General features: G+C 36.5%; 1 protein-coding gene across 2 annotated transcripts in view; it reads right to left on the bottom strand.

Moving 5' to 3' along the window:
- OFD1 (OFD1 centriole and centriolar satellite protein) overlaps positions 1–24395 on the bottom strand; it is a 31770-nt gene that overhangs the window by 1940 nt on the left and 5435 nt on the right. For both annotated transcript variants that reach the window (XM_054065692.1, XM_054065685.1), the window contains 17 exons: positions 23993–24100; positions 23137–23273; positions 21139–21312; positions 20170–20276; positions 19214–19333; positions 17030–17103; positions 16276–16367; positions 15954–16143; positions 15151–15281; positions 14684–14795; positions 12649–13260; positions 10590–10722; positions 6099–6199; positions 3612–3731; positions 2418–2569; positions 1365–1535; positions 645–715 (listed from right to left, as the gene is read on the bottom strand). In XM_054065692.1, the coding sequence (XP_053921667.1) occupies positions 645–715; positions 1365–1535; positions 2418–2569; positions 3612–3731; positions 6099–6199; positions 10590–10722; positions 12649–13260; positions 14684–14795; positions 15151–15281; positions 15954–16143; positions 16276–16367; positions 17030–17103; positions 19214–19333; positions 20170–20276; positions 21139–21312; positions 23137–23273; positions 23993–24100 (2605 nt within the window). The remainder of the gene's footprint in view (positions 1–644; positions 716–1364; positions 1536–2417; positions 2570–3611; positions 3732–6098; positions 6200–10589; positions 10723–12648; positions 13261–14683; positions 14796–15150; positions 15282–15953; positions 16144–16275; positions 16368–17029; positions 17104–19213; positions 19334–20169; positions 20277–21138; positions 21313–23136; positions 23274–23992; positions 24101–24395) is intronic.

Below are 24395 nucleotides of genomic sequence, written 5' to 3'. Positions count from 1 at the left end.
TTGGAACTGCATGACCTTTAATGTCCCTTCTGACCCAAACCATTGTATGATTCTGTGATGATAGATGTGGGGTTGGGTTTTTAATTTCCCCAATCAAGCAACTAAAAACTACATATCCTTATTTATCAATGTCTAGAGAGACCCAGAGGAAATGCTCTCACAGTGTTAACTCAGCACAGGCAGCCAAAATCTTGAAAAAAAAATGTGTGAATTTGTTTGTTTGAAGTCCATGAGGCTACTGATCAGTCAAAGCCAGAGTCAATGCGAATAACAGGCTGTCTGCACGCTGCAGCTCAGGCAGACTTTCACAGGGCCATTTCCCAAGAAGAACCTGCCATACTTCAGCTCACTGTGAAGGAGCTGAGGTGCCGCTCAGTGGCTGATAAAAGGTTTTAATTGCCACAGCTACTGAAAGAGATAATTGAGTGTCCTTCCCAGATCCCAATGCCATGTAGTACTAACTAAATTCCCGTCTTAAGAAATGGAAGGATCCTCATTTTTTCCAAAACATCTGCTTTTGATTACTAGTTTATTTATATTTATTTTAGTTTTTAAGAAGGCAGATGTTTCAACACCAATTAATACCGTGGCTATTTATTAACATAGGGCAACAGAAGTGGTTAATAGTAATACATGAGCCTTACCTGTCATCCTTTTCACTGGACAGAAGTCCCTCTGTAAGTGATACTTCTCCCATTTCTTCTCTCTTTGAATCCTAACAATCAACAGAAAAATACATTTTCTGTAGCTGGTTCTTAAGTCAAGGTTTAAGTGACTGTTAGTAACAGCACCTGTACTTCAAGGCACCTAATTGAAAATAAAACCCCTACCTCCACAACTGCTGCATTACATCCAGAATAATGAAGTTTTGGAAGAATCAGATTTGGATAATGTCAGAACAAAAGCATGCTGCAGTCGTTCATCAAAGTGATGTTCACCCATGAACACACCTGTTCTGTAAGGTCAGATTTTCCATTCTGCCAGAATAAACTATGGATTGATCAATCAGTTGTGGAGGTGGACAACAAACAGAATTGTGTACATTCAAGCTGTATTTAAGCACAGTTTAAACTGAAAATTGAGGACATTTAAGTTTAAATACTGTCCTAGTACCTGGAAAACAACCAACCAACCCCCGTATCAAAGCAGGGAAAAAAAAACAACCTTATAGAACAGGTTTCATTTTTTCTATTTGAATCAACACATCTCTGCAATACAAATCCAATCTCTGTGGGTTGTTACACAAAGCTGCTGAATGAAGAAGAAATGAAAACATGAAAATATTGTTTTCATTTTAAGCATATTTTACCTAGACATAAATTCAACCAATAATATTTTTCAGAACAGGTTTTGAGAATAATCACCTTGTTTGCTGGTTCCTGCTCTCTTCTCTGCTGAATTATTCTCATGTATTTTTCTAATGGATTTGGAGTAGGATCCTTTAAGTCATCTTCAGCACCAGAATTACTGTTTTCAGATTTTCTTTCCCCCTTATCTTCTTTTTCTTCATCTATTTTTGTCGAGTCTTGGATCCACTTTCAGACACAAAATCAAAATTAAATACCACTCAGCTCAAGAAAAATACCGTTACACCTGCACTACGTGCAGGAGTTCTTGTTAACCTCAGTAAAACATGCCAGTCTAAACAGCGTTAAATTTCTTACATGCAGTTCAAGATCAACTGTTAACCTATTGCTTCAATTCAAAAAAGTGCATTCAAAAAATCCCACTCTCTAATCCTGTCTGGATGTCTGAGATGCTGCGAGGCCTGAGGCTTCTATTGTATAACATCTACATGTGAATTGAAGAAGATGAGCTGACACGGGTATGTAAGTTTCTTGAAGGGCTGAGTTTGCTGGTGTGAAGGGTACCACAAGCATGTCTGATCAGTACCACTACACTGAATCAATTTAACCAAGGTTTAAGGGTGGGAAGAGGAAGATGGAGGGAGGAAAAAACCACATTTCATACAGGTCTTACGAGGCCAGAACACTACTTCAACACGTGCTGCATTAGCTTAGAGGGATTTATGCAAACTCCTTAAGGTCTCCTTATAACTTCTACTGCCTAGAAAGTATCCTAGATATCTTTATACAGGCTAGTGAACAGATGGACACGTTCTGATGTTGTTCCACCAGCAGTGATCCGGAGCAGAAAGTCAGGAAATCTGTAGCTAGTTCCAATAGCCTGTTGATGGCTGCCTTCTAAGTCCTGGCCATAAAACTGTAGCTCCCAGTTACATGGTGCATAGAAGAAAAAGCATGTATTTCCAGTGAGAAAGTTACTTCGCATAAGTAACTACTTGCACGTAAAAAATAAAATCTATTTTTAACCAAATAACACGCACACAGGGATCCTAAAATACACGGCACTATAAAGCGGCATCACTGTCAGAAATTAAAATACTAAATCACCACCTCTTTGTTAAGCTTTTCCGCTTCTGTTTGCTCTCTTTCCAAAGCTTCCTGTTGTTCTGTCTCTCTCCTTTCTTCTCTTGCTTTCCTTTCTTCTTCTAAGTTTGTCTCAACTTCTCTGTTCTGCTCTTCACTCTGTCTTTGATCTAGCACCGCTGTGAAAAATTATTTCAGCATATGTGATTTGATTTATGTAGTTCAGTAATCTACTACAGTAGCATATAAATAAGTAACAGGTTCCAGTATAACATAAATAGTAAATGAAAAACAACTGGATATTAAGTTTTACATACACCAAAGTTACTCTATAGGTATCTGGTAATGTTTCTTCTCACCTCTATACATTTTTAGTCTGATATATGACTGATTGAGAGTTAAACAGTAAAGCCAAAGTAAAGGACAGGGAGTTGACAAATCTCTCTGCACTTCTCATTTCTACAATGGACTTTCTCATTAAATCTGTTATCCTGAAGTTCATGTTATATTCCTTCCGTCTCTGCAATAGGGCTGAATACAATTCTTTATAAAGCAAAGTACTTAAAAAACCTTTGAAAATTATTGCAGGGCACACAGCTGATGTGACCAGTATATTTAAAAAGCTGTGTAAGTAGAACAGCATTCAGATAGTAATTAGATGGACAAACTAAATACTGGGAGCCGTTAGGAGCTATAAAACTCTTCTCTAATTAAAAATAATTATAATGCTTCCATCTAGAACAATCAGAAAAGCAGCATATGCTGCACTGAAACCATTGTCATCTACCCAAAGAATGAAAATAGCATTGTGGTAATACAGTTTGTGAACAGAGTAAAGAAAAATGAAAAAAAATCCAGACAAGCAGTATATAAAATACTTAATCAAAACAAAAACTTTCAAGTCTTGTTTCTATCACAAGCAGAAATAAGATTTATTCTAAAAAGAAAAGAAAAAAACAAAATAATCTCTCCAGAAGCTGGACAGGAGTGTGGGACAGGTGCCAAAAGGAAATTTATCAAAACCAAGATGAAAAAGACATCCTCATACAGTAAGGCAAAAGAAAACACTCTTTCCTCTTTATTATATATTTAGCACTTTTGGAAAAATGTTTTAATCGCACCATCATACAGACCTACAGCATGTTAAATATCTGGCCTTTTGTCTTATACATTTGACATTTTAAAGCGGTATTCACTTTTGTTTCTGAGCTAAGAACTCACTTAAGTCCTGCAGCGAAGTGGCTGTTGCTGGCACAGTGGCTGTGACATGGTTTCCATTGACGATGTCCCCAGATGGATGCAAGGCATCACTTTCACACTGCTCTGGAATGTCCCCCTGATCTGGAGAAGAAATTTGAACAATGGCTTCATTATTTTGTTATTACAATAGTGAAGCACAGCAATGGACACAAAGTGTGGGAATGGCTGAATTAGAACACATAAATATCAGCACTAATTGAGCATTTTCCCTCCAGCTTGACCATTTCCCTGAGGATTAAGAATTATCATAGGCTGGACTTGCTTCTTTAATTACAGAACTGTTAGTTTTTAAATTAGCTATTGGAACACATCTGTTTACAAAGCAAAAAGAGATACGTGAATAAATACACAACTGAAAAACAAGAAGTTTTCATTTCTTTACATAAATAAATACAGGTCACATAAAAATTGCATGTCCAAGCTTAGCTCATCTTTTCCATGTATATAAACCAACGTATATCACATATCACATCCTATTTCTTTATTAGGATCCTTACCTTCTTCAGTGCACAGGATGGATACTGCTATCTGGATACAGATATTCTACATTATATTTTATATATATTCCTCCTCTGTCACCTTCTCCCCTTTTTAGCAATTCCGATTTCCTTCTACATACTGAGATTGTCTTTTGATGCAATCTGAACCAACTAAAGTACTGTTGATGTACAAATGATTGGTATATGCACAATTTAAAATTATTCCTTTGACTATGACATATCACTAAATGATACAGTGGTAGATTATTGGGACACAGCATCTACTCAGGTCTAATTGCCCAGAAAATACCAATCTATTTGCATATGTGATAAAGTAAGTGTAATGTATTCCTAAAAGCCTCTAATATGAAATTAAACAATTAAATCAAAATTTAATAAAAAGGTAAGGTGAGTAGAAACACTAGTGGCTCAGGCTCAGTTCAGACTCAAATAATGCCTGGTATAGAGACCTGGTATAAAGAAAACAAAATGAATTAAATTAAGAAATAACAAATGTACTGAGTAAAACTTCACCAAGAAGCGCATAGAAGAGTCATCAGCTTCTGCTAGTTATCACCAAGTATTATCAGCACGTTTGCTCTTTAAACAACCAATATCCTTTTTATTTTGTTGCTTGTTTTTAAAATACTGAAAGCCATATTCTCACAGGTTCAGGAGAGCGAGCAAAGGCTTCATTCCATCTTTCATACAACCTAACCACAACCAAAGGAATAAACCAGTCTTGGACCCAAGAACACACTCACACCAGACAGAAACATCTTTGAAATCAGTGATTCTAACTCTCCCAGGCAATAATTATAATCTCTTTACTAACTATGAATTTAATTATACCACCCACTGGCGTATCTCCACCAGTCTCAAGACTTTACAGACCTAACCAAATTTGGAAAAGAGAAAAGCATTCAGCTTGATGTTCACATCTTTCTTGATGGTTTCACTGACTCTAAAACCGACAGTTTCATGGAAGACATGGCTGATCAGATCCAACTTTAAGATGTCACTCAAATGCCAAAAAAACTAGGAAATAAAGCCAGTAACTGTGCTTCTATTTCTCTCTCCATATACAAAGGGCTATAAAGTGCATTATATTATATTATCCTCCTCTTCCTACAGTACCTTATTTACATCAAGATTTTTTGAAAACTGACCCTCCAGGACTGACTGTAGCACACAGAGAGAAGGAAACATTTTATAGCATGCAATGCAAAACACAACATAATGATAAAATCCTTCTTGCACTCAACGGAGAGCAGAAATGTAAATAAATAAAAAGCTGATCTCAGCAGGGAAAAAAATTAGGATAAAATTCACATTTCAGTAAATGAACCATATGTTTGAAAACTACTCAGAGATGCTGATTAATGACAACATAATTGCAAGTGTTCTTCACACATTTATACACGGTTCTAAAGTAACTCCTAATTCGTAATTCTATTAAAGTCTCAGTTGCTGAAAGAAAAAAAATCAACAAGACTATATATAACAGATGCAGAAACTTATCTTCAGAATTACAGCTTGGTAATACTGCTCTGATGTTGGTCCATAATGAACACTCCATGCTATTTCACTTTAGTTCATATACTAGCACACTTTACTGTTTTTTTAAAAAAATATCCTACACAATTTTAAAACATTCTGAAACAACTGTCAGACCTACCCCCACTAATCAGAAGAAGGTTGTGCAACAGTTACTACCAAAAAGTATGTTCACAAATTTCAAAACCAACTCAGTTTTAGTATTTACTTATTGCTATATATCATTCTCCTCTAAAGATTCAAATACAAAGAAAATTTATTTCTCACCACCTAAGCCAGTTTGTTTTCTTATTTCCAGCATGAGTCGGATTATTTTCTCTCCAACTAGAGTCTTAAACTATCAAGATAATTGCCTTGCAACTGGTAAATCCTAAGGTGTTAAACAAACTGACTAAAATGCACTAAAACTTACACTCCGGAGAAGAAATGGGTTCTTCAAGGTCCTCATACATCAGTTTCTCTGGTTTGGGGATATCACTGAAATCTTGTTTGTCTGTTTGTTGATTATGAAGTCTGAAAGAAGAAGAAAGAACATAAACAACTTAATAAATATAATGCTAAACTTTTAAACAAATAGCAATCGGAGATTTAAATACAAAGTTTACTCATATGCTTAGCAACAGACTAGCAAAAACCAAGCAACCAAAATGCTGCAACTTTCTGACTCAAAAGTTGTTATTTAAATACAGTTCTCTCACTTAGACCAGAAGTCAGCTCTGTCTCTCTGATAGCCATCTCTCTGCAGCCTTTGCCCAAGGCCTGTATATGACATAAAGGCATTACATTAAAACAAAATATATTCTCAGAAGGCATGAAAAGCAGTAAGAAAAGAAAAAAAGAAGACAAGGAGAAATACAACAAAGTGTGACGCTTAGTCAAACTGAAACTAACAAATTCGCCTTTTTAGGCTCTGCGTTACAGTCTCCAATTCCCACTTTGATGTCATCTCAACAGATGTGTTTAAAATGTATTAGGATTAGGTAGGCATCTGGCAAAACATATATGCAGGGGTGAAAATCTGGGTGCTATGAAAAATTAGGTTAGTGCCCCCATTATAAATCCCTGTTTATCTCATCAGAAAGATCATGTGAAAGAACGGTATCTCCCACGTGACCCAGATACCAAACTCTGACTAGAACCAGAACAGAAAAAGGAAGGCAGATCACTAACAAAATTCAGCAGTAGCACTTCATAAAGGAGCTTATTTCACACCAGCTGGCGCTCTTCACCCCAGCATAAATATGTTTGTGCTTACAATTTCTATGAAGTTCAGGTCTCCTATGGGGCAAAAGTGGAGAACAAAGAACGCATAGGCCCACGATGAGATATGTTCAATAAGAAATATAAATCTGGGGAAAATCAAATAAATCTGCATTGTCAGAAGGATAGTACAGTAACGCCAGTGGGGAAAAATATCCTGTAAATTAAATACGACAGGGTAAATGGAACTTCAAGCTTTCAGAAGTCTACTTCATTTTTTTAGTCTTTCCTTCACAGAAATGGTTAAGCATCAAATAATTCTTAAGGATGCAAGGTTGGAGGACATGCATGCCACTTTCTTCAATACAGGGTCCTGCAACAGTCAGCAAACAGAGGATCGGCCTGCCTCATGAACCCTAGTAAACCCATGTATTTCCAAACCATTTTCAAATTTCATTCTACCAAACAAAGTACTCATAGTACTCCATAAAACAGTACTCATAGGCCAATCAAGACCCAATTACTAAATTGCATGTGTTATGCTTAAAATTATCATCAAAACTTAATCAAAAAAACCCAGCAACCACCATCTAAACTATTTTTTTTAATGCCCAAAATTACCAGTTTTAGGCTAAAAAAAGAACAACCCTCACAATCAGTTCCTTCACCATTAAACAAAAAAAAGCAATGGTTTTAATATATTAATCTGCCTTGTAACTCTAGTCTTCCTGTCTGTGTTTATTGGCTGCCTTCATACTGCTCATATCTTGAAACATAAATAAGCAAGGAGCTCCTGTAGTCACAGAAGCAATTGTCTCTCCCCACTAACAGAGGTCTAACTTGCAATGGCTTATTGGTGTTACAGCATCCTATTTTCTTTTTGTTTTGAAGTTCCCATTGCCACTTAAAATCTACAGGTCATAAACTAATCCCACAATACACATCAATGATGTGGCATTTGCCTAATAATGAGAGTAAATAACTGGAAAAGCCCACACATGCATTTCTCAAATATTTTATGTAACAGAAAACAGTCCAAGGCACAAGAAATTAAAAAAATACTCAACAAAACATTTTTTTTGCTTTAAGAATGTCTTGGGAAAGCAGTAAGTTCAAGAAAATTATTTGGACCTCATACCCTTGCTTTGTCACAAAGAACCCAAGAAAGCAAATACAACCCACAGATGCCTGCCAAAACCCTGGCCTGTTCTCTGCAACACAACTCGCTCATACTGTTAGCTCTTCAGGCAGCATGGACTCTACCACATCCTCCAAAGACGTACACAGTATTAGAGCGTTTTCCCACATCACCTTAAACATTCAACCTTCGCTTTGTAAGGTCCGTCACAGGAATACAGAGAATGCGAGTCATACTGTAGAAAATGTGAATGAGCAGGGAAAGAAAAAAGAGACAGCCATGTAAAGGAAATAACCTCACAGTCCCCAGAAATCCAAACAGCTTCTTTTCAAGGCCAAGAGCACAAAGGCTCTCCCCAAATTCTAACCATAAATGAGACCCTCGCTACATTAAATATATACCGAGGACTTAATAACAACAAAATAAGAAAGCCCTGTGAATGCCTGCTAAAGCAGCCCCAGGACAAGCAGTCTTTCTTCAGCCATCAAATGCGGAATGATGGCTAGCAGGTTAAGGCTGATTCAAGTGTCTCTTCTTAGGAAACATTAAAAGTTAAATACTCTAGCTTTTTCTGGAGACACTCATTCAGAATTCTCAGTTTTGGAGAGTGGAGGCACCAGTGACCATTAAGAACAGAAGAATTTCTTACATGGAAATAGGAGATGCAGAGAGGAAAGAAAAGTCGTCTTTATGTAGCTTAATTTTGCCAAGTTATTAATCTATTTAAAAGAGATCTTAAAAAACAAACAAACAAACAAAAAAAACAAAGGAAAAGAGAAAAGTTCTGCTACCCAACCCCTTCCCACATGCAAAGGAGACTGGAGATTCCTCTTCAGAAAAGTTAGGCACATGAACAAAAAAAAAAGTTAGCACTCCAGCTTGTAATGAATGAAGTGAGAAAGTACAACTGCCTTGATTTAAATTCTCAGACAGCAGAAACTATCAAGCTTCCATCAGCAAAAGCTCATCACATTGAGATAATCCATAAAAGGGTGAGGAATTCCAATAGGATTTCTGTAAATAAGACATACCAAGTGCTAGTATGTTTCTTGGCCAGCGTAATACCTTCACGTTGCCATTTGCAGCACAGTATAGGCATTATTCTCACTCAAAAAAGTACACTGTCTAAATTTTTAAATTATCTATATGGTTCAAAGTTATGGGATACCAGGAGAAGCTGGATAGATCTTGGACATATGCATACATTCCTAACATGTTTAAAAAAAACAAACTTTTTTCATAGATACTATACATAGGTATACAAAACAGTAGTTTAACTGAGATTCACTTTTAGCAACAGTTTACATTTTTAGCAAACTTTTAGAAAACACATTTTCCTAAATTAGTGATTAACAGAATATTTATTTTTTAACAATGAATTCTTCACCCACCTGTGTGAAAGTGGTCAACTGTGTAAGGAAAACACAAAGAGGTCTATGCTGACATAGTAGATTTCAAGTGCTGCAGAACTTGCAGCTCTTAAAATATAAGGACACACAGCATACTTTGCTTTAAATAACATAATCCAACACTTCCAAAAGCTCATCAGAACACTGACACACAGAAATTAGAAAACCAGAGAAGGGGGAAAAGCAGAGAAGAAGGGGGAAAGCGCAAGTTTATTGTTAAATCTAGAGCTATATCTAAAGAGATATCTATATAGCAGCCCGAAAATAAACAAAGTAAATCAGCCTTACCTGAGCCCAGGGACATCCAGACTTTGTGTGATTTGTATCTGACAGGTGTGCCTTAGTGGTGACAGTGCACATCAATGAACCCCCTTCTATATTTGAAGCCACAGACCATAACAAAGCAATACTACAGTGGCTGAAGAAGCACAAACCAAAAGTGCTAAAAAGCACAGTACTAAAAAGTATTTTAGTCACAGAGGAACCAATATCCCTAAAGAGCAGAATTTGAGCTAAGTTTCAGTGATGCTTATTTATCAATTTGCTATATCTCCATTAAAACAAAATACCCTGAGGATGCCTCACGTTCTCAGTCTCCAGGTTTTTTAGTCCTTTGCTTAGCACTTTTCCACGGCAGCGGATTTTTTAAGCTATGGACCTAATGCTACCATTATTGTTTCTCCCCAACAGAGGGAATCTTTGGAATAACCTTTCATCCTTGCTCAACTACAACAGCGAAATGACTTTACAAAACACTTTGTAAATAATTTAAGTTTTACTTTGTGACAGGACAAGACTCCTTTTTTGGAAAAAAATTGCATTCATCTGAATTTTTGAATGTACTTCAGGTTTAAGTATTTTCACTTAACATAATTTTGTACCGTAAGAAAGCATAAATTTAACAGAGGTGAAAATGTCAAATCATATGTGCCAAAGGTGTTTGGTTTTGGCAGGAGGAGGAGTTGTTTGGTTTTTTTTAAAACTAAGTTCCTCTTGAAGCATTATATTGAAGAATGGAAATCCTTACCATCTTTACTGAAGTTCTGACAAAATTAATGGCTTACTTGAATTGTAAAAGCAGCTATCATCATGAACAATTAGATAAATGTTTCTTAAAAAAAACAGGTTAAAAATGTTGCTTTTTAAACAACATTACCTGGTTCTCTGGCCACGGCTGGAGGGTGATGAAGAAACAGAGTCAGAAGATGAAAGTATATGTGGCTTTGAAATAGGAGAAAACACCTGGTCAACACTCTGCTGTGAAGAGGCAAGGTACGAGCCACCAATGCCTGCAGATAAAATTTGTATTAGTCAGTTATTTGTCTTATCACATCTCAGACAAGGCTGCTTTTTACAATATATGCATAATTGGTCTGTGCAGGCACAGAGTATCCAGATCTTAACATAAATTTTCTGTACTGGCTTATTTTCTTTTTTACCTCTGCTCTATGGGAATACTCCTCTACAAGACTTCACTATCATAAACTTACTCCTCACAAAGCCTATGACTATCACCCCATAATACATCCATGTTCATAACAAACCACAGCTCCTCTGCCAAACACTAAATAATTTCTCCCATGCTAGGCAATAAAGAAAACAGTTATGGTCCCAGTTTTCAAGCAAGAGATGTGCTTACTAGCCAGCAAAAGATAATGCTTGAGGTCTCTCAAAAGCCATTCTTCATTAGGTAAGTTAACTTGGAGGTTACATTTTCTACAGATTTGTTAAAATGGGTGGTGAAGCAAAGAAGAAAATCTTTGAGGATTTTAACCTCAGCTATTTATCAAGAGCTGAAAAGTTATCAGGGAAGGAAAACAGACAGATAGTATGACCAGAGAAATTTTGAGTTTCCTAGGAAACAAAGTTAAAAACCAAACCCTCTGTATTACAAAGGCTTTTAATCAAACTTGCGAAGTCCAGCACTTTGCTTAAATATTGCTTTGTAATCTTAAGTTTCCTTTCTTGCAGCTGCATAGGTCTTCCATTAACAGACTATAAAGTATCTTTTCCACACGATATGGTATTCACTGAGTAAGCAGGAACCATTGTTTTTCTTCTCTTTATTGACCAAAAAACTTTTACAGTAGTCAGTTCTAATTTGGCTCAAGAGATAGAGGAAAAGCCATTAACACTCCACTACCTTAAGTTCTTTCAGGTGGTCATATCGAGGTGCACTCCATTCATGGTGCACATGACACTGGAGGAGTTGGATGCCTCAGGCCAAGGTTGCCCATGGATTTTTATCTCTAGACAGTCCCTATGCCCACGCAACATAGTCAAACACCCTCTAAGGAAGCTGAGCACTAACAGAACAAGACCCAGCCGTTATGTTGTACTCATATATCAGCAGTACCTGTGTGTGGTGGGAACCCTCAGCCCACTCACATCCAATCTTTTATAAAACAACCTGTCAATTTTTCACATGCAGAACAAATGGACAAGAACAGGATGTAGTACATCCTATTAAATCCGCTTTAAGCTAGGGTGACAAGAATTGCATGACTCAAGAAGCAGATGTACTGAAGATTTGAAACAATGCAATTTTTTTAAATTTTTCAATTCTTTTCAATTTTGCTTGCTTTTCTGAATACTGCCCCTTTGAAAAAAACACAACTAAATAATTATTAGAGACTATGGAATTAATAGCAAATCACAATTCTCCAATCACAACCAAACACTAATCTCCTTCCTCCTTCCATTATGGATCAGGAATATTTGATAAAGATACTACAGCAAAAAGAACAAACAAAAGCAAATCTGGACTTTTTAAATTGGGAAAATCAATTTAAGAGAAGCTAAATGATGTGGTCTTCTGCTGCACACATTAACAACAATATTTAAATGAAAGGATAAGAATACAGAGGGAATGTTATTAAAACTAGGAAATTAACATAAATGTTACAATGTAGATATACTTAATAGCAACTCTGCATATCATAAGGTTACACCTGCAGCGAATTATATGGCATAGTCTTCTCTTTAAAGCTACTTGAACTAAGCGCAGTATATTTAGCCTCCCTCAAGGTGCTTTTCCGGTACTTGTTTCCATGAAGAAGCAATACTTCAAGCAGTTAGCATGTTCTGCCTCTGACCTCTGCCTCTTAGCAAATACAAATGACTGAAAGACTATCACTGCTAAATCCTTCTCTTCCCACAGTACAAGAGAAACAAGTAAAACCCAATACCACAACACATGAACAATTGTGTCTCACCATCTGAAATTTTCTTGATACTGACATCTCTTTCCAATTTGGAAACAGGAGTAGAAGAAAGGCGTCTTGAAGAAGCAGCTCCTTTGTGTGGTGGTGTCAAGGGACTTTTAAAGACATCAACCTGTCCAGTTCTTTTCATGTATTTTTCACCTCTTGGACTGCTCAGGGGGGAATGCTGGCAGCTGGTATTATTCTCTAGAAGTTCAGGCTGGGTAGTCAAGACGGGCCTACTAATAGCACACTGTAGGAGTAAAGAGGATTGAATGTTTCTTGGTGTTCTGCTTGCAGCTGCATCCTGCATGACTCTGTGCTGGTAGTTCCTGTAGGCTTCTTCCAAATACTCTGCCTCTTTTTCTAGTTCTTTTATTCTAGCCCGGGTTTGCGCCATACACTCCAGGTCAGAATCCGGAGAAGCACTGCATGGCTGTACCTGTTGCCAATAGCCAACTCTTGGCACAGCGTTCACCTTTGTCACGTCGGTCATAACCTGATTCTTCAGGAACGCGCTATCCACGTAAATGTCATGAGGTAAAATTTTGTCACCAGTGAAGTCAAGGACAGAGCGATCAACAAGTGAAGGCTTTGGATTCCGATACACTTCATTTTCCAAAGCTAAATGATAGCAAGAGAAAGGTGAGTGACAGTAAAGAGTGAGAGAGGAGACCCATAACAAAACAGGAAGAGTAAAACACAGCATTTAAATTCCATTTTGATCAAAACTATCAACACAGAATTGGCTTAAATTTTGAGAATGTAATGGGTGGATTTTAATATATTTTTAATGTAGCTCCATATCTTCAAATTATCACTGATACTATTCTTTTAATATATAATCCTTCCATGTAACACTACCTGAAGAGTGCACTCGACAATGTTATTTCTTAAATTATGTCCAAATAAATGAATAAAAATGAAAATATCACCACTATGCACACATTATATCCAATCACACTATTAAAGGGTGAGTGACACAGGGCAGGCCACAAGCTTCCTTCTGTTTAGATAAAAAAAGAACATAGGTAGGTTTTTTTTAAAAAAGAGTACTTCTCCAAAACAGTCAGTTAAACTGAATGTTTCAGGGCTGCCTGCTTCCTGGCTTGCAGTTGTATTCTTCAGCAAGCCAAAAAGACTAACCTACAGGGCTGTAACATTATCAGCAAAATGACAGCCTTCTACATAATCAACATTCAACGTCATTCAACAACATCATTAACTCTGACAAAAAACCAAAAGTCCCTGCAGTACTTTCAGTCATTTAATTAAAATATATGTGTATTTTCTATTTTGACACTAATGCATTTCCAGTTCCAAACAGTATCGATACATGTATGAAAATGTACATACTGGTCTAGTGAACAATATGAAGTATTGCATAAACTGAACTACGGTGCAACTCATGCTGTATGTAACACATAACCATTGCAGAATTATACTCCATATTTTTAGATTAGATAGACACCCCAAAACCTTTATTTTTCATACCTGATATCAGCAATTGGACAGATAGGCATCTTTAAAACTACACATTTTCAGCAGACTAAATTGCTTTACTCAAGTGCCTCCCTCCTTCTAACGCCCAGATGAGGTGCATAAGCTACTAGCCTTGACAACAACTGTTTAAAAGTTAGATGCAAATTTGTGACATATGCAACACAATTTCAAATAGATTATTCTTATTATGGACATTACAGAATTGAAATGCATTAAAATACAACTCATCTTCAGGAAAATGGTGATTATAATATCAACAAATATTAATGCCCTCAAACTGAGGAAAAAAGACAAAAACATGGAAGTGCTGAGGAAGGAATGTTTTCCCTTCCTCTTATATGACTGTTTTCCGAAACGAAGGGAAGTTGTAATGAGTTTGCTTTTTAATCTGGGCTTCTAAATATATTTTAATTTTAAACTTGAAATCCACTCACTGCTGGTACATTAGTGCTATGCAACTGCAGCTTTTTTAAGCTTCTGGGAATTCTTACACTGCTTAAGCAAGTGAACTTCATAAAGGACTGCTCTAGTGTAAGATACAAACCTGCCTGTGTTTGTTTCACCTGCAGTTTCAACTCCTCAACCTGCACATTTAACTTTCTGACAGCAGCTTCGGAGTCCAACAATTGGGTCTTCAACTGGGCACAACGTTCGACCTATAGGAGACAGACAGAAATAGAAAACCAGCATAATTCAAACAAAACTAATAATGTCACCAGGCTGAGTACTTGTTCTAAATGTTTTACAGGTTCAGCCAAAACACAGATAGTATCCTATTGCAAGTAAGCGCTGACAACTTAATGACTTGGAAAGATTTACTCTAGTTATGTTGGTTTGGGGTTTTTTTGCCAGTTTCTGGTGTTGTTTAGGTCTTTTTTTCTTTAGAGTTGTTTACACACACACAAAAGCACAATACCAACACACTAAACAGCCTGCACAGGTACATAAATAAAGGTGAACAAGACAACAGGAAGAAGAAAGGATTCAAGTTATTTAGAAAGAATAATTTACCTCATTTTGTAGCTGCTTTTCCAAAATCTGCCTATGACTCTCAAATTCATCCAGTGCCAGCTTCCTAGAATGTTCCACTCTTCTCAGCTCCACTTGGCAGGCCAGGTGCTCTGCTGAGGGCTGGGACAGCTCTGCCCAGAAAGACAAACACCAGACACTCAGATGAGAATAATGAATGTGCACTTGTCTACACCACACCCTTTCACAATGTAACAATGATTTGGGTTTAGGAACATAATATGGATCTGCTTGAATAACATAATTAGGGATGTTTTTTCCTCCCTTTTACAAAGGACTAAAATTTTTGTTGGTGTAGTCATATAAGAACTAGACAGAGACTGGCCTATTCAGGAAGAAAAAGACATATCCCTACCTTACATAACTGGAGGGATACATCTCTACTCTCCTGGAATCTTAAATGTACATTAAAAATACTCGGCATTTTATAACTGTAGTCAGGTAAGCACTTAAAAATAATACCGCAATTTTTTTTTACCATTATTAACCATACTAATGCTATGGCTAGAAATACTGCATTGCTTTTTTTTCAAAGGGTAAAAGGGATATTCTTCATATAATAACTACCACTTCGATCAGAATTTCTACAATACAGATGTATTAAAGAAAATAAACTTACAGTACCAAGGACTGTTTCATTTCACACAAACATTTAGCTGCAGTTTAATACAAGCTACCAGTGAACATAATACAAAGAATGTATTATGTTTTAATGAAGATTTATTTCTAAACAAATACTTGTAGGGAAACAGAAACAAGAAAATTACTAAATCATTCACACTGACTGTCTCGAAGATGCTGGTTCTCACTGCGAGTCTCATCCAACTGTTGCCTAAGTAGTTTATTCTGCACTTGAAGCTCCAATTTCTCCTCTTTTAGCAAACCGTAGTCTGATACCTCTTTTAATTTTTCCGTCAACAATTGGTTTTGTTTATTTACCAATAGAATCTGGGCTTTTGCTGACTCCAAATCCAGCTGCAGATAAAGAACAGTTTAGAAGCTTATGAATTGGTGTACTACTTATTTTTATTTTCTTGTGTTGTTTTTAAATGTGCCTCAAAAGCACTAATTAGACTACAGCTTCTTTAAATTCGTGTTTACCATTACCTCAAGCTCTTTTGCGCGTGATACAGCTTGCTTGAGTTCCTCCTTTTTTGAATTAACAGCAATGGCTTCTTCATGCAAAAGCTTAGCTTGCTCTGCAGGGAGGATTACAAATGCTGAATTAAAATAAGTAGAGTATTACAGTAAAAAACTATCAGCAAAAAACAGTTTAAGCTGCTAAGCCAAACATTCAATTTAATTCATGACATAAAAATGACTGAATGTCATACACACTCCAAAACTAACCAAATCACACTGTGTATACACATACGCGTACACACACTCCTTTAAGAATTAAGTAATCAATTTCATATGCACGTGATATATCATTTCTTTCACATGTCCCTAACTTTAAAGTCTAAATATGTTCATCTTGTCCTCAAGCCCCAACTAAACATCTTGTGCACAACAAATGTAGAAACTGGCAATCATTCAATGGTATGGTACCCGACTGTACCAGAGTTTAATTAGAGAATGAAGAAGCTATTAGGGCTTCAGAAGGAGACGGGAAACTGAAAAAGCAAAATGCTTTGCAGCCTCTGTGCAGAAGACCAGCTCACAGTCTTCACTGAATCCTGAACTGCAAGGACTTACTGACCTGTCACAGGTTCCTGCTACATGTTTTGATGGCTTTTCTGTCACTTACACCACTGTTACTGAACATCGTTGACTGTCCAGTAACAACACTAATCTGATACCTGTTGGTAAAAGCTGTAGAGATAAACAGATACTTAATGTATCTCAGAGAGATGGTTACCTTTATTTTTCTTCTCATCTTCAGTAACTTTATTGGTTCTGACTATGTATTCTTCTTTTAATTCAAGCTGATATCTAGAAGTAAAAAGAATTATTTATTCCCAAAGTATGCATGTACGCACATACATGTGTAGTTGTGTAAACTCCAATCTTTTCCAGTCTAAACTACAATCACACAATTATTTTTAACAAAAGTAGTTTTCACAGAACCAGTGATATAGCTGGAAAGGGCCCTGTCAATCACCTTGCTCAATCACCTGCTCAAAAAGCAAGACAACCACCAACTGTAGAGCAGTCCGCTGTGGGTCTTCCTAGCAAGTCTGGAAAACCTCAAAGTATGTATATTCCACCACCTCCCTGGATGACCTGTGCTAATGTCACACTGTCCTCCCAGTGAAATTTAGCTTTGTAACTTAAGGAAAGACAAACTAACACAGGTAATATTTACCCTTCATTGGCTGGCCATAAAGAGTAACGATACATCAGTCACTTGGTTAAACAGCCTAACTGGAACACTGTGTCATGCCATGACATATCATATGTCATGATGTGTATGACATATATCGTATGTCAGATGTGTATGACATGTCATACACATGAGCAATGACATACCAAGAGACCTGTCTGCATTGAAGCATTTAGAAACACTTCAATTGACTAAGGCACTCCAAGAAAATACAATAGCACAATTAGGGTATATGCATTGCAACACCTCCAACATCACTGACAATGTCTTATGCTTTCAAAGAGCATTTCTAAGCAAATTCTTTGAAATCACATTCAAGCAGATGGTAGTCAATAAGGGAGGGTGATATACAACAGAGAATCCTCTCCAAAAACAGAGCGGTTAAGGTAAGAGCCAATATATCTGTATGTTGGGCTAAAGTGCCTCACCCTTTTTCTAAGAAACCTCTAACATCTCTTTAATGCTTGTTTCACCTCTGCGCCTTTTCTGCATTTGTAAAATGGTCAGTTCTTCTCATTGTGGTCAAAGGAAGTCGCAAATGTTGCTTCACATTCTCTTGTCTAAACGTACAACTAACGTCACATCTCTTTTCCCAGATAACAACACAGAATTAAAACTACAACAATAATATAACCTATAATCAAGAGATAATCATTTTCTATAGCAAGCTTTTTTTGAAATTGACAGAATATTGTTTCTCTAGTGAAGAGCTAAGCAATACTGAATGCACCCTAAGTAAGTATGCGGATGACGTTAAGCTGGGTGGAAGTGTGGATCTGCTGGAGGGTAGGGAGGCTCTCCAAAGGGATCTTAACAGGCTGGATTGATGGGCTGAGACCAATGGTATGAGGTTCAACAAGGCCAAATGCCGGGTCTTGCACTTGGGGCACAACAACCCTATGCAGTGCTACAGACTAGAGGAAGAGTGGCTGGAGAGCTGTACAGAGGAGGAGGACCTGGGGTGTTGATTGACAGCTGACTGAACATGAGCCAGCAGTGTGCCCAGGTGGCCAAGAAGGCCCTGAGCATCTTCGCTTGTATCAGAAATGGCGTAGCCAGCAGGTCCAGGGAGGTTATTCTGCCTAGTGAGGCTGCACCTCAAATCCTGTGTTCAGTTCTGGGTCCCTCACCACAAGAAGGATGTTGAGGTTCTGGAATGTGTCCAGAGAAGAGCAACGAAGCTGGTGAAGGGGCTGGAGAACAAGTCTGAGGAGCAGCTGAGGGAACTGGGGTTGTTTAGCCTTGAGAAGAGGAGGCTGAGGGGAGACCTCATTGCTCTCTACAAGTACCTGAATGGAGGTTGTGGAGAGGAGGGAGCTGGCCTCTTCTCCCAGGTGACAGGGGACAGGACAAGTGGGAATGGCCTCAAGCTCCGCCAGGGGAGGTTCAGGCTGGACATTAGAAAAAAATTTTTCACAGAAGGGTCATCGGGCACTGGAACAGGCTGCCCAGGGAGGTGGTTCAGTCACCATCCCTGGAGGTATTTAAAAGACAAGTCAGGGACATGGTTTACTGGTTGGACTTCATGATCCAGGAGGTCTTTTCCAATCTAGTGATCCCATGGTTCTATGATTCTAATAACGTAAAGAATTCAAGCTGATTAAAACAAAAACACGAGTGCATATTTTCAAAGTCCTTGCCTTGCTACACTTTTCAAAACAAATTATTCTGTTATCATAGGAAAACATGTGCCCTATTAGAGACAAAATTAAAATTTACTTTAAGAGTTCTGCCTTAAGCTTTTGGTCGTATGTTTCCTCTATGTTCTTCACAGTAACCTCCCGACGACGAAGTGCATCATCAATAGCTTTATTTTTCTCTTCCTGAAGTTTCTGAGTTCTGAAATATCCATAAATATACCAGTTATAAAGCAAAAAAAATCAGGTTTTGGGTTTTTTTAAAACAACATTTAGAAACATCAAAAGTTTATGTGCTTGTTCGTAGCACTGTAGCAATTTAAATCTGTCATGGTAATTCATCAGAACAAGATGTGACACAAACTAAACTGCCCTATTTAAAATCCAGTATCAATCAACTATGCAGCTATCCCACGTTAACCTTGTCTCAGCTTCCCACATCAGAAAGCCTTCAGAGGAGACACTGATGAACATGCTACTCTATCAGCACCCTCTGCTGGCTTCCTGAAAAAAAGACAGTTTTCGTTAGTGGGATGCTCATTTTGCTATTAAAAACGGATAACAGAGTAATGACGTTGGGTTGTACTGAAAACCTGGACAAATCTGGTTTAGTTATTTATTTTTATTTAACTGACAAACACCGATGTTACCAACGACAAGTTAAAAAAAAAAAAAAGAACTAGAAAAGCAAAATACGATACACATGCTTCCTAAGTGTTAGGATTACCTACTGTCTAGCTTCATAATTTTAGGGTTTTTTTCAATTTAAGCACTTCAAAGCAAACATCTGTTTCCTTGCCTCCAAAGTTATGCCACACTATTTTGGTCAGATGAACACAAAAAAACCTCAAAACTTCTTTTTTTATGGGGTTTCCTTGCTAAGAGAGACAGTACACAATATGCCTCAAAATGAAAGACACAACTTCTGGGATATATAATCTGTTTTAACGTCACAGAAGCAGCAACATCTGGAAGCACGCCATCCAGAAAAAGGACAAATGCATCAGTTAGAATTGTATATGGCCTTCAGCAACTTACATTTCAAATGCTTCAATTCTTTGCTTCAGTTCTACCTCTCTGGTCCTTATGAATTCAATATCTTTCAGTAGACTCTGTCTCTGAGCATATACTTCCTTTGCTTCTATCTGAATCACAGAATATTATCATTATTTTTACTTCATACTTTACACAGGAATCTACTATTTAACACGTTCAGACTTGCAAGGAATTGGTCTTACTTCAGTAAGTATTATTTATATACTCATAATGTGAAATAACATGCAGAATCAATAGTAATTGTTTTTTTATTCCCTTTATCCTTCCATTCTGTGTAAAAATGTTTTAAATGGAGCCACTATTAGGTACCACTAAACATTTCTGTTTTAAGAAACAGCACCAATTAAAACTTACATAAAAGGAAAATTTGTTTTAAAAAAATTACAGAATAAACATGTTCAAACAGATGAATTTTTTAAATGAACAATTGTTTTGTATGTTTTTCTTAAAAACAAATTTCAGAAAATAAATGCCAAAAAAAATGATAAAACAAGATTTAAAACTGAAACTGAGTCAACCGCAGTCTTTCAGTTTTTGCACTTTAACTTATTAAAATCAAACAAATGGTAAAAGGAATCCTCCGAGTAATGAAAATGCTAGTACCAAAAGTCACCTATCTTTTTATTCATAAAAAATAGCTTTTTTTTGTCCTTAAGCATACAAGGCATTATACCTCTCCAAAGAAATAACAAGTGCCTAAGAAGAAGAAAATTACAATTTTGCCTTAAAGGTGCTTATATCAAGTTTGCAAGTCATGTGCATACAACCATGCTGAAAGACTCAGCTGATGTTTCTGGTGCAAAAGTGTAGTTTGTTAAGCCGTATTTCCCAGACATAAAGTTATAATCCAAGTAAGATCTGAAGGTAAATTTCCCAAAGATAAAAGAACAGTTTAGTCAACTGACTGAATTATTTTGTACTAGATTAAGAAAAAAATATTTGGAACTTTACCTCTTGTTGCTTTTGAAGCCTCTCAATAGCATTCTTTTCACGTGAAATCAAGGCTTCAGACTTTGCTTGATGTGTCCTCTCTAACTCATGGCGTAGCTCAGAGATTTCTTTCTGGGTCTGCACTTTCTCCTCCATTTTAATCTTTGCTATTTCAACTTCTTTAAAATGTTCTAGCTTTTAGATAAACGAAGAAGAGAGGCTGAGTTGGATCACCTTCAAATTGACAAAGACAATCCCTCATACAATACTAAATTTCACTTTGAAATTCCTGTTATGTTATATATAAATTCCTATAGGTTATATATGATAGTTCAATGAAACTAAATTACTGTGATAGAAGTATTTTAGCAGCACATAGTATTAGCATGTCACATAGTTTTCATGCATTTATCTGGCATCCCAAAGTAGAACTACATAAAACTAATAGGTTTAGACAAGAGCAAAACTGAAACTGATGCAGAAAAACACACTGCAGGAGTGATACTCTGCTTCCAATGAAGGAACAGCCACACTCTTTAATTCCTCCTCTGACACTGCCTCATTCTTGCCCCTTTCCCAAAGAACCACTTTTGACTGGTGATGCAAAAAATAACATGAACAGACCCCTCCTGAATCACTCAGGGACAAGAGAAATTCAACACGTAAAAATGCTGATCGTATTAAAAAAATGCAGAATATGTAACTACACATAAAGAGGGTTACAGAAACAGCAGTACTGATTCACAGGCTTCTTAACACAACTGGAAAAAAAGAAAATGCGTACAAACAGGAAAGTATGTACCTTGCAACTGCACAGAAGAATTGTAAGGAACATGCCTCCAAGCAATATGTGAATATATGCAAGAACAAATGGGGTTATAAAGGACTGCAATAATAATTCGGAAGAAAATGGAAAGCAAGCATACCAAACAAAATGTGAGAAAAAAATGAGCAAAATCATAAACAGAGAATTACAGAAAAATGGTGAGACTGGAGAAAACAAGGAGGTTAAGCAGAAGGGGAAAAGAACAATAGGAATGTCTGATCAAGGAGTTCAGGTCTGTGGGCATAATTATTTTTTTTAAATTAAAGAAGCAGCAAGACAGTGCAGCATCACTTGTACACAGACAAATTGGATCAGAAATGTGTTGCATTCACGCCACATTGCTAAGGAATCCGTGTAAAGTTAACTGAATTTAGAAGTGATTTATATCTGGTGAACAGTCCAATCCCCTCTGTTGCAACTGCTCTTCTTAGGCTGAGACAAACTTAGCAATACATGAATTAACATGTTTTTCATACTAAAAGGCAGTGCCTTTTGGGGAATAAAGACTAAATAAAAGTGAAGGTAAAATACACTGGCAGTTTTAACTCTGTCTCCTACTTGTCTAGCTGAATAAATATGACTAAACCAATTTCCTCAAACAGTTTATATGCAGGAGAATGCCTTTAAAAGTTTGTCTAAGAATTCTAATTGATAATCAGCTTATCATTTTTATATCTGCATGAAATATTGATCTTCACAGAAATTAATGGAAAAAACATATTTAAACAAAATACAGTCACTCTAATTTTTTTCTATCCAAATAAGTGGTTGATCTTGACAGAAATTAATGGAAAGAAACCTTCATTTAAATGAACTGCAGTATATTCTCTCTGCTCCATTCTTCCACATAATGATTATCGACAGGTTATGTGAAAAGAAAAGATCCTCATTTTATTCCCAAAATGAAGGAAAATTCTCTAAAAGAGCTGTCTTTAATTATAGGAAGAAAAAATCTAAATAATTCAAAATATTGTGTATTATGACTTTAGCGTTTCAGTGCGATGTTTTGAAATAGTATGTAAATTCTCATCAGTATTAAATATTAACTCAACTATCTGTCAAACTGCACAGGCAGCAATTCATGCCTCTCAGTTGCTATGCGTTATATTGAAATTCAAGCTTCAAAGTCTTAACTGGGAAAGAAAATAAATAGTGTGACTAAGCTGAGTAAACATTTCAATGATCAGTTATACCTTCTGACGCATTTCTTCTTGAAGCTGATTCTCTATTTCTTTTCGATATTGATGAAGTTTTACTTCTAAAGATTCATATTTCTGGTGTTGTGGATAAGAGTCTGCAAACTGTTCATCAATCAGGTGAAGCTTCTCGGCTATAAAGAGAGCAATATACCCACCACAATTTAAAAACAGACACCACAGTTATCCTAGAAAGACTGTAGGAACCTGTCTCTCTGTAGGAAGTTTCTTAGTTTACCTAAACAGCACTGTCATAGAAAGACCTGTGTGGCACAAAAGTAGAGACAGCACAGAAACACCATTTATCAGCTCTATGTCACACAACATATACCTAGGAGGAGACACGTAGCAGTTTAGGCACTATTTGTGGTATTATATAGTCATTAATCCTTTTTTATCATGAATGGATAAAAATTTTCTTCTGCATTTGATTTTTAGGGTTTTTGTGTTACTAAAAGCATGCACATTATAAATCAAAGACTCCCAATCTATGCCTAACTTTCACTGAAACACTATCATAGAAAGAGAAGCAAAGCACACATTTACAATTATGTTTTCCAGAATGTATTTCAGCACGTAACATTTACAGTCCCTCTGTACTTTTTAGCTTTTAGCTAAATGCCTAAGAAAACACCTGAGTGACAAAAAAAAAAAAACATAACAGGACTTTTGCCTTATTTCAAGAATGGTAAGAAAATCAACATACTAGTAATAGGTATGATCTTTACTTATTATTACTTTACACTGCATTTGAGTAAGTGATGAATGAATACCATTCATACAATTTATAAATTCATACCATTTACTAAGATGAAAATACCTGTGGAGACTTGCTTGCAGAGGTTGCACTTACCAAGAGATTCTCTGTAAGCAGGCACTGAGGTAGTCTGAGTTTCTGTGTCATAAGTTTCCTTATTTAGATGATGCTCCATAAGCCTGATTAAAATCTGCATAAGAAAACCTATCAAAAGCCAAAACATTAGTTCAATATCTCATACCAAAAGTGAACTTGAACCTGTAATTAATGAATTCATTTTCACTGTACAATAAAACCTATTCAATTTACAGAAAGAACCAAGTATTTAACTAAAAATCAATACTAGTAAACTCCTAAGATTTTATTATAAGCATAATCCAGTCCATCTCACTCTGCAAAAGCTGTCCTTTTGCAACTTTTCCTTTCAACTGTGTCTCTTCGACTTCCAAGGTCATTTGAGAGAGCAGATTACTACGACTTTAGTTATGAGATCATCAGG

This window comes from Cuculus canorus, chromosome 1 (genome assembly GCF_017976375.1).
Source record: "Cuculus canorus isolate bCucCan1 chromosome 1, bCucCan1.pri, whole genome shotgun sequence".
In the NCBI taxonomy this organism is placed as follows: Eukaryota; Metazoa; Chordata; class Aves; order Cuculiformes; family Cuculidae; genus Cuculus; species Cuculus canorus.
Note: the sequence above shows the minus strand (reverse complement) of the source record. Positions and strands in the feature narration are given on the sequence as shown.